Here is an 11370-nt window from a genome sequence, read left to right on the forward strand (position 1 = left end):
AGGCATCACCTCCCCTGCCCCAAATCCCCGCGCCTCACGGATGCTGAAAACCCTCCCGGCGACACTCCTCGGGGGGAAAAAAATTAAAAACCCGAAAAAGACAACCGAAAACCACACACCCCACCCCCTACACCCTGAAAAGGCAACACGGAGGGGGGGGAAAAACGAACCCCGAAAGTCGCCGGGGAAGAAGCGGCGGCGGAGCCGCGGCCGCCGGCAGACAAAGGGAGCGGGGCCGGCAGCGGGCGGGGAGCGCCGCCACCGCCCCCCGGGGCCGGGCCAGCGCCGGGGCCGCCCCCCCGGTCCGCGGCGGGGCCGAGCCGGGCCAATGCGGCCGGCGGCGGCGCGGCGCTGCCCGCCGCAGCCAATGGAGGGCGCGGGCAGGAGGGCTGCCGCCGGGGGCCGGGGGGCGGCGGGGGGGTCCCCGCCAATCGCGGCGGGCCGATGGCAGGGAAATACTATTATGCTAATGGTTGTTTTGCTCGCACTCGCGGGGAGCGGGGTTTAAAAGCCAGGCGGCCGGGGGCAGGGGCTCAGAGGCGGGAGGCAGGGCCGGCCGGAGCGCGGACGGGACGGGAGGCGAGGAACGGCGGGGGGGCACCCACCCCTTCCCAGCCCACCGCACCCCATCCCACCCCACCCACCCCGCGTCCTCCCCGGCGGCGATGTCCAACGTGCACCTCTCCGGCGCCGCCGCCCTGGAGCGCCTCTCCGCCCGGCGAGCCCTGGCCGGGCACGGCCGCAGCCCCGTCTGCAGGAGCCTCTTCGGGCCGGTGGACCACGAGGAGCTGGGCCGGGAGCTGCGGAACCGCCTGCGGGAGATGGGGGAGGACGACCAGCGCCGCTGGGACTACAACTTCCACACCGACACGCCGCTGCCGGGGCCCGGCCGCCTGCGCTGGGAGGAGGTGGAGGGCGGCGCCGTGCCCGCTTTCTACCGGGAGACGCTGCAGGTGGGGCGGCGCCGCGTCCCCCTCCGCCGGGCGCCCCCCTCCCCGCCGCCGCCGCCCCCCGCCGCCGGCAAGGGGCCCGGGGGGCGCCTGAGCCGGGAGAACCGCGCCGCGCCCCGCCGCCGCGGCATGCGGCTCCGCCGGAGGGGCCCGACGGCCCGCATCACAGGTGCGTGGGGGGGGGGACGTGGGGGGCGGTGGGCGTCCCGCCGCAGCGGCTGACGGACCCCCTCCCTCTCCGTCCCCTGTCCAGATTTCTTCGCAAGGAGGAAAAGGCCGGCGGAGCCCAAGGCGGCGGCGGAGCGCCCCGCCGGCTGCCCGCCGCCCCCCGCCGCCGTGCCGGTTGAGCAGACCCCCCGCAAGCGGCTCCGGTGAGCCAGGTGAGGCGCGCCCCGGGGGCGGGCGGGGGTGTCCAGGCGCTTTTTGCGTCGCTCTTTTATTCCCCCCCCTTTTTTTTCCTGATTATATTTTTTTTTTCTTCTCCTTTTTGTTCCTCGCTAGACTTTTGCACTACGGCACCCAGGGGAGAGGCGCGCCGCCCCCGGAGGCGCGGCGCCCCGGAGGCGCGGGGGCCGGGGCGGGCGGCGCGGCGAGCCGGGACCCCCCCCCGCGCCCGCCCGGACCGGGAGCTGGAGCGGAGCCGGAGCGCCTGCCCGCCGGCCGCGGCCGCGCACGGAGCAGTGTTAACGTACAACTGTGCAATGTATTACGTTTTATATAGAAATGTATTATGCCTAATGTGAGTACACTGGCCAGAAGTGTAAAGCTTTAAAAGTCATTTATATGAAATGTTTAATCTCTGCTGAGCTCTCAGTGCAAAAAAAAAAAGGAAAAAGGAAGAAGAAAAAATGAAAAAAGCAAGTGTATATTTGTACAAAACTTTTTTTAAGAGTTATACTAACTTATATTTTCTATTTATGTCAGAAATGTGGATAACTTTGACATCCAATAGTCTTTTTTTTTTCTTTTGGTTAAGCCAAAGGGCACTATATTTGCTTTTGTTATTTACAAAATGTAAATTTATTTTTATAGTGGGAATTTTTTTTTTGTTTTGCATTCACAAGATGTAGCTATGAATCAAAATCTTTTTTAGACTTTACTTGAAGACAAATCTGTTTCAATGGTTCCTGAGCCGGTCTGTACCACTGCCATTGCAAATAATGCCACAACTTCAATAATAATAAATAAAAAAGCCAGGAAACCCCTGCAAGGCTCCTTGGTGTGTGCTGTGCAGACGCCCTCGGGTGGCTGGGAGCGCGGGGGGGGTGGCTGGGGCGGTGGAGCCGAGCCCAGCTCTGCGCCTCTCCGGGGGGCTCCTCCCTTGCCGCGGGGCGCCAGGCGCCCCCGGAGCACGACCCCGCCGCGGGGAGGGCGCTTCCATCTACACGCCCCGCGGCACGAAGCTTGCGTGCAATTCAGAGGGGAAAGGACTTGCTTTCCCTTAAAAACAAGTGTTTCTGAGTGTTGCTGGAGTCAACTAAGCGTGAGGAGAGCACGCACCCTTCATTTGGCCTTTCAGCACATTTTATGATTATTTATTTATTTTTAACCGTTTTCCTCTTTCTTACCAAAGCTGTATCTGCCCTCGCTCGAGGACGCGGCTGTGCTGTGGGTGCTGCGGCAGCCCCACCCGCACCACATCGGGGCTGGGGCCGCTGCCTCCCCAACTTAGGGACAGCCTGGGGGGGGGGGGGGACTGGTGCATGCAGACGACAGCCCCACAGTGCCCTCGGCGAGCTCAGCACTGAGGGGACGCCCCTGCCTTGGCGGGGCATGCAAAGCTCCCCCCCCCCCAGGCATGGGCCATCAAACCCCAACCCGGAGCTCGAAGCTGTGGCTACTGCAAGGAAACACTTCCTGGTATCTCTTGCCCAAGCCCAGCAATGATTTACAGGGCAAATGCACAACAGTGCTGGGAAAAGCAGCGATTCCAGCTTGCCATGAAAGAGGAAAAAAGAAAAACAACAAACAGACAAAATAAACCCTCCCAACAGACAAAATACCCAGCGTTTTGGCATTAATGCTTTGGTGGCAGTGCTGTCACAACCATGCACTCAAGACAGTTTGCAGGGGCCACCCTGTCCCCTTGGCCCCAGGGAGCAAGTTAAAGCCATGGGATCTGCACACAGCCTGATGGGGTCAGGGCACACCCCCTGCTCAGGGTCCCAAACCCTGCGCTGCCCAGGGACAGGGGGGACAGACCAGGTCTGGTCCTGGCTGCAGGTGGTGCAAGTATTGGGGTGCTGGAGAGTACAGATGGGGAGCAGGGATGCAGGAGGGGGACAGGGGTCCTAGCAGCATGGGGACCAGCTGGCTGGATTTGTCCCTTTCAGACCCCGCTCCCCACCCTGTCACCTCTGTGGAGCGCTGCACCCCGACACTGGAATTGGCGGGTGGGGGGTTGGGAGTGAGGGGACACAAGAGCATCACTCCCTGGCTCTATGAGCTCTTCAACGATGCTCTTTCACGGAGGGGGGAGGGAGCCAAGAGAAGGCGGCTCAGGGTTTATCCCCATCGTCTTCCCCTGGCCCCCGCAGCGCTCCTCTCTGCCCCCCCATCACGACTGCCAAACGCTCCTGGCTGTAAAAGTAACATTGATTACCTCCAGCTCCGTGATCGCTTAATCAGAACGGGATTATTTTACATGCCCACATCAGTGGCTGCTGACTCAATACGATTTTCCCCCCCTTTTGAAAAGAAAAATAGCTTTTCCCTTTCCTTATGAAAGCCAACAATACCCGGAGTGAGGCAGCTGGATCCTCCAGGATTTATGGGCTTTTCTCTCGCTTTCATGAAAGCAGGTGCCTTTGGGACCTCCATTGTCCCAGCCCCCAGCTAATAATAGGACTTTCTGCAATGAAAGATCCCTGCTCCGAGCTCCCAAATACCTCGGCCAGAGGAGCCGATGCCTGCCCCGAGGTGTGCCCAGCCTGGCCCGGGAGGAGAGCTCTCACCCCGGGGAGAGTTTAGGCCCGGGGCTCTTTATTAAAGCAAGTAATTCCAGCTCTTGAGCATCACCCAAGAGGAGCCAGCGGGTTTCCAGCCTGCCGTGGGGAGGGCCGCGTCCCACAGCCCCCCGGGCTCTGCTCTCCTTGAGGGCCCGGGGGTGCGGGAAGGTGTGCGGCCGCCCGCTGCCCCCGCGCCCTGCCCCACCCAGCCCGGCCGGCCCTCCTCGCCCAGGCACAAAGCACACTGCCCCTATTCTTTCGGCCTTTGTAGCCATATGGCAAATCCATGTAGACACAGCCAACATCCATTTATTCAGGCACATAATGTCCCGCAACAGGGAACAATTGGAACTTTGTTTGCTTCTATTATTGATGCGAATGGGCGACAGAGAGAGAGAGAGAGAGGAAAAAAATCATTTAACTATAAGAGATATCCAGCTAATTATGAACCATATGTGCCTATAGTTTCAAAGCAATCCAATGAAGTTCATTTTAAATCTAGACTACTTTATTAGTACGGAAGACAGATGTCTCAACAGTACATGCATCAGAGGAAGCCATGTAAAGAAGTTCTTGAAATATTTAACTAGGACTCATTCATTGTCAGAAAGGCTTTAAAGTGCCCTTTATCATGAGAATGCATAGGCAGAAGCGGAGGGACGCTGCTGGTTGTTACCACCAACCCACTTACCCCTTAGCGGTAAATCCCAAATTCCACTTTGGATTTGAGGACAGGAATATTTTTGGAAAGGATTCAAAATATCAGGGGTCTTGAAGGACTGAGCTTGCCGCTCATTACAGCTACAAAAAGTCAGGTCGTTATCTGAGCCGCCTTAATCCCAGGCTGAAGCCAGCTACGCAATTAGAGGAATAATCTACCGCAAATCACCACCGCTTCCTCTCCCGAGGAGAAGAACTGCGTGTTTGGGGGACAGCTACTGCAGTTCACCCCCTGCCCCGACAGAGACCAAGACGGGAGCATTAACATTGCCAGACCTCCAGAGATTTGTTCCATACAAGCATCTCTCGATGCGAATCCTGCGGTGGGTACCTAAAGGGCAAGGGCACTGCAGGAAGACTGGAAGGGAAGCTTGGCGAGAGGAAGTCTTTCAGATTTTTTTTTTTAATTTTTTTTTTTTTTTTTAGGAAATGCAATTATCAGCAAACGATCTTGGCAGAAAGGTTAGCACTATCTTTATGAGCACGGCAACATCTACCAGTAATTAAGCCACTTCAGTTAGATGAATGCAACATATGGTTGATACTGGGAATCATTCTCCTTTTCTTTCCGGGCCAAAACTTGTTCTATTATCGCTTAAAATAAACAAAAAGCTGCTTTCCACTTCTTGAGCAAATATTTGTCGCTAATGAGCAGGAGGTGTAGGTAACAGGATGGGGAAAAACCCATCATTTTTAAAGAATAATTATTTCCTACGTTTCGGTATGGAAATAAATTCACTAAATGCCCAATTCACTTGCAACGAGTTGCGATTGCTTGGTAGGATGGCTACACCGGGGGGTCTGTGCAAAGGATGCACGTGGGGAGATGGAAGTTGAATTGACCATATTTAAGCAGAGAAACAGATATGAAGAGAAAGAGTGCATGCATATATACAAACATACACATATATATACATGAAATAACTAATCAAGGAGTATAAAATAATTAATCAGGGAGCTGGATTTTTTTTTTTAGCCACCTTGTCACCTATTGCTACAGAATAAACTCACAATGGTTTTCCAGTGCCTTCCCCTCCAGTAGCCTGTACCCTCTCAGAAATGTTCTTCTTGACAAGCATTTTTGGAACAAAGCAGGCCAAAACACAAACCAGAAGTCTTTTTGTAAGGTGAAAGGATGGGATTATAGCTGTTATTCTGACTCACGGAGAAAGGAGGAGAATCAAGTATCTCCTCTCCCATCACACAGTATCTAGTACTAAAGACCACACAATCTCTTTTGGTGTCAGTGGTGAAATCCCCAATGAAAAGAACTTAATGTTTTTGTTTGTTATTTTAAACCAATGGGGATTTTTAGCCATATATTTCCAAGAAACTTTTGTTGGGACAGATTTGGGGGGAAAAAGAAAGAAAGATGCTAAGCAGTTAGATGAGCTGTACAGAACATAAAAGTCCTGAAGCAGGCCCTGCTATGAAACAAAAAAAAATAGCTCAAACTCTTTTAAACACAGGACAAAGTAAATTTTGGAGCCACTTTCCCCAACCTGCATGGCCAAGCCTCTGCTCCAGGAGAACCGGTGGCCAGCGGTGGTTGTGCAGCCTCACATCTGCATCTCTGGTGTCATGGGGTCCCAATCTATAGGATGGGGACGGGGATGCAGGGAGAGGGAACAGGAGGCAGGGATGGGAGGGCAGCACCAGAAAACACCTAGGATGGGCATAACAGGGCACAGGTGGAACAGAAACATGGCTGAGGCTGGAGTACGCTGGAAGAGGCTGGGCAGAGCGCACGAAACTCTGCCGGTGTGCGCAAGGGGAGGGAGAGAAGGGAACAGACCACAACATTTATATTCTGCATTATATATTCATTTATATTTATATTCTGCACATTCCTTCAGAGGCTTCCTGGCCCCAATGCACCTCTGCTGCCAGCAAACACCCATGAAACTCATCTGGTAATGTCCTGTCCCTCCCCTCAACTCATCTACAGATGGGTGCTAATGATAATCTACTATTTTTTGTCCCTGTAGCCCAGGTCAGTGTGGGATCTAAAATGTCCCAGCCCTACTGAGGAGTCACTAGACTTCACATCACCCCAGGATTACTCACTCTCCCCTACCAGATTTGCTTTAGCATACTCGATGCTCGCTTTTGCACACGTACTACGCTTGTATTACACGCAGAATGAGGATTGGGAAGGAAACACTCAAGTTTCGGGGGTGCCTGAGCTGTCTGTACAATTTCAGCCCAGATCCTTTGCTCACGGTGCATTTTCACAGGCATGCACGCCATTTGTTCCCCCAGGACACACGCTACCCACTTCACACAGTGCTCTCCCTTGCAGAATGAATCTGGGCTGTGCGGCAAAGGGGAAATCGCTGGGTAAACTCCTGCCAGAGAAGCTGAGAAAGTAAAGCAAGGGCCTGCAGGATGCTTTTGTGCTTAATCCAATGCCAACAGTTGGATGCAGGTTTTTGTTCTTCGGAAGACAGTTGGCTCCTCCTGACCTGTTTGCAACAGAGGCTTTGTGCAGTCCTGGGCAAGGTGCTTGAAGTTTTCACAAGCAGCCACTAATTGTGCCCACCTTTGTTGGGCATCTGATACGAGACGCTTGCGTCCGACTTGTGAAGGCACTGAGCATCCACAGCTGCAGCTGGGGTCGCTGAGCTCCGGGCTCTGCACGTGTTTTTGGCCAGACAAAGTTCAGGGCTTGGAAGGGGACGGCTATGGGGTACCTTGGACCAGCACTCTGAATTAATTATTAGCTCCCATCTCTTTTTATGTTGGCTCTCCATCATTAAACAGGAATAATAACACTCACCATTTATATTTTAATCCATTAATCTCTGGAAAGCGTTCGGATACTACTGTGAGCAGCACCATATAAATCTGGCAGGGAAATTAATAAAGTCTTTGAGCAGGGTTTGAATAGTGCGCAGTTAATAAGACATAGCACCGTCCATTGAACGGTGAGAAAAACAAAATTGAGCAACTGCTCATTAAGCAAGCACCGTTCACTCTGTGCACTCAATGCGATCATTTAATTAAAAGATTTTATCATCGTGCACAGACACAAGGGGGCAGAGCCAAGGCCCCGTCTTCCCTCATCCTTGCCTGCTCCGCATCAAACACACCAGAGTATTTCTTGGATGTAACCTACAACAGGAACCTAAAAAACATTCATTTTTTTTTTCCAAGCCCCTACACTAGCAGAAATCACTACTTGAGCTTTGACAAGTCTTTTCATCTCGCCACGTCTTTTTTCCCCTGACTGTCACCCATCGGTCCCACCTTCACCCTGCCAACTTTCCAAGAGGGGGGAGACAGGACAACCTCCCAAACTCCTGCAGGTGCAGCACCTTGACCCCAGACCGTGGTCTCCACCACCCTTGCCATCACAGCAAACCTAGGAAATCACCACTGTGCCCGGCTACGAGGTGGGGAGAAGGAGAAGAGTTTTTCAGAGCTGGAAGATGCTTTGATCAGGGCTCTTTTCGAGTGATAATGGATTAGAGGGACAGGTACCCAGCTTCTCTTGCACGCTGCTCTTGCACAGGCTGGTGGCAATACATGTTCAAACCAGCCACCTTAAAAACAAACAAATGAAACCAAAACTACCCTCCTCCAAGAATACACCACCACCATCGCATCTGTTTTTACATGAAAATACTGAGGAAAAGTCCCTGTTTGGGTCACATTAAGCAGCTTGAGACATACCAGGACCTGAGGTCTACAGCAATTTACTCCAGAAAACAATGGGCATGAATTAAGTTGTTTTCATACATCCAAGGGTAATTGGTTTAGCAAAGCTTGGTTTTCCTAGGACCTTCATTCAAGAAGTTTTCAAACGTGGCTCTAGTTAACAGCTTCAGTTTTGCTGATGCTGTACAACATCCCATCCGCTCGCTGGTGGTCCCAAAAGCTTTGGAACTTTTTTTTTTTAGGTTTTGCTCTCGCCCAGATGAGTAAACAGGACTGGGAATACTGGCGTCTGGTTCACCATTTTCTGCTGCACATCGTTAGGCCAAACCTGTGTCTTTGTCCTGCTGACCAAGGGAGTCTGGATGCATATGCCTCCAAAGGAGGAAGCCTGCCTTTCGTGCCAAGACCAAACCTTTTGGAGCTGCTACAACCAGGCTTTTCTGCTCGGAGAGATGCTGGAGAGGGTGCGGTGGTACCTGAAACCCACTCCACACTCCCAGACTCTCACCCCTCCTCTCCACCGGCCGCCAGGCGGGATCGCTGTCTCGTGCTGCGCGGGCGAGGAGCCCAGGGAGCGCAGCAGGTTACTGGATGTTACAGGGGTTTGGCAGCACTGGGGGAACACGTGTGTTTAATTTGCACTGGGATGGCAAAAGGCACCTCCCTGACACAAAGTTCACCCCCCTGCCAAATTTCACATTCCCCCTCCCGCGCCCGGGGGCACGAGCGGGGCAGCAGGGCACAGTCGGGGAGAGAGGGGGGACACCCCGCAGCCACTAGCAGGAACCCCTTCTCCCCATCAGCAGAACTCCTGAGCTGAGGCGCTCCTCCAAAAAATGGTCAGGCACAGCCTTTCTACAGCGTAAATAAAATAAAAGCAGCAGTTGGCTTTTGCTATCGGGTGTACAGCACAGGACAGCACAGCTCCAAGCAGCAGCAGCCACCTCTGCAGAGGGATACAGCAGGAGATCTGGGGATAATTTCCATAATAATCACTGTTACCAAACACCCATAAAACACAGTGTGCAAAGACACCTTATCAGAGGGAATTAGCTGCAAATTAAAAGATGTGCTTCTTGGTTTCCGTTTTATGCCTGTCTGCACGATTTCGAGGACTTGGTGCAAAAATTCTCTTTAACCACACTAAATTTAAAAAAAAAAAAAAAATTCCTAATTTCATTTGAGAGGTATTAACAGGCAGAGAGAAGATACAGAATTTATATTTGATGCTTGATCTGTGTTCACTGAACTATTCTGTCAGAGGGAGGACAACAGGGAGGAGAAAAAAAAAAAAGCTGAAGAGAATAAAACTTTCCCAATTATCATATTTCCCTGAAATTCAGCTATACAGAACCAGAACAGGCTGTGGAGAAATATTGCAAAACATCAGCACGGAAGGCATTTTTTCTTGACCCTGCAGACTATAATGGGAGATAAAGAGATTGACCATTTTGGGAGGAGGATGCCTTCATTTCTCGACGTGACTGTAGATTATTTCGGCTTCAGGAGACAAGAATGTCCCTTTAACATCTGACCTGGCCTTTATTTAAGAGCAGCACTTCACGGTTCAGGAAAGACAGACAATTTTCTAATTCCCAGCTCTGCTGGAGGCTGAGGCAGCAACTTCCAGACAGGACACCTGCTAACACTAGAGAAATGGCATTATTATGTCTACAAGTTTACAAATCTGAGGATCAAAAAGCCTTTGCTTCTGCTGCTACTCCACAGGCCAAGGACTACGACTTCTTCAAAACAGAGTTTCACAGAGCTTTTTCTTCCCCCCTCCAAGAAATGGTTTCTTTTCACTTTCAGCAGATCGGTTTCCACGTGAAAAAGTCAATAGTCAAAGAGTTTCCTAAGTTTCATTGGTGTGTAGCAGAAAGGGGATTAGACCTGGGGCCTTTTTACTGGCAAGCCTTTAAGCAAATAAATGTTCTTGAATTCTTAGAGAAACAAACCTAACTTAAACAAAAATCCAGAATATATGGGATTTGCCCCTCCCTGACCCAAACTGAAAAGAGAGAGAGAAATAATTACTAAAGATTTAAGGGATACTAGGGTTAAATCTTTGTCTACTGTAATTTTGCTTTTATTTTTACTAGTTATCCCAAAGGGAATGGCTCTTTCCCCATTAGACCATATTCACAATGAGTTATTAAGCCCTACTATCCAGTGTAACGCAATGGTTCTTTTTTAACAGATCAATTCAATCCAGAGCTGTGATTCCCCAGCAGTGAGAGAGGCAAAAAGCAGACTGCATGCACCTTCCCTGCCCCCACCGCCCCCCCAGTTCAGAGTCCTACCTGCTAGGCAAAGACATTGCTTAATTCCTTTGCACCCACAAGTCCCAAAGCTGAAGCCCGCAGTTTGTCTCTTAGGGCACAATCAAATCACAAGGGATGATGATTTTTTTAATGAGTGTTTTTCTTAAGCTCCAAAAATCACAACAGACAGATCATTCAAAACCCAAAAGTTTAAAATGTATGTGTATATACATATATATATATAAAAATAAACATTTTCTACTACCTGACAGCCAACCGTGTCTGCAGAGCAGCTGCCCCAGCCTGCAGACATGGATCCAGGTGTCTGTGCCAGCTATTTGCCAGCATGCATAACACCTGGGTCAGCATTTGCAGGCTGGCTTTAATTAAGCCAGAAAACTAAGGAGAACTCAGGCAAAGCAGTTGGCTAATATGCTCCAAAGTCAGCAAGAAAACATCAGCATCTTGCTCTAGCAAAACAAACCATACAGGAAAAAGAAAGTGTAGATTTGTGACTGAACAGAAAATGATAAGCTGTCTGATAAGTTTGTCTCTCTGCACAGTTAAATAGTTGTAAATACTTTTCTGACATTAATATACTTCTCCTACTTCTCTCCATCATGGGAACAGGATTCTAGCATTTTTTAAGAGGCCCGTGTACCTCCATGAACCCAGATTGCAACTCTCCCCTGCCAAGCTACTACTGCTCTGTGAAGGTGCCACCTCCAATTTCACTACAAGCCATCCCACAGCTCTGCCTGTGCACACCCCCTGGGCCCCCACCCTTGGTCCCGCTGAAAAGCTCGGTGGTGCCTAATTCATGTCCAG

General features: G+C 51.5%; 1 protein-coding gene across 1 annotated transcript; it reads left to right on the forward strand.

Annotated features, from left to right (window-relative positions):
- Positions 1 to 587: 587 nt before the first annotated feature.
- CDKN1C (cyclin dependent kinase inhibitor 1C) lies at positions 588 to 1505 on the forward strand. The gene is made up of 3 exons (XM_050897405.1): positions 588 to 1119; positions 1204 to 1330; positions 1452 to 1505. The coding sequence occupies exons 1-2, from the start codon at positions 666 to 668 to the stop codon at positions 1323 to 1325; spliced, it is 576 nt and encodes a 191-aa protein (XP_050753362.1). The 5' UTR covers positions 588 to 665; the 3' UTR covers positions 1326 to 1330; positions 1452 to 1505.
- Positions 1506 to 11370: the final 9865 nt, after the last annotated feature.

The sequence above is a fragment of the Gymnogyps californianus genome, chromosome 5, assembly GCF_018139145.2.
Source record: "Gymnogyps californianus isolate 813 chromosome 5, ASM1813914v2, whole genome shotgun sequence".
Lineage (NCBI taxonomy): Eukaryota > Metazoa > Chordata > Aves > Accipitriformes > Cathartidae > Gymnogyps > Gymnogyps californianus.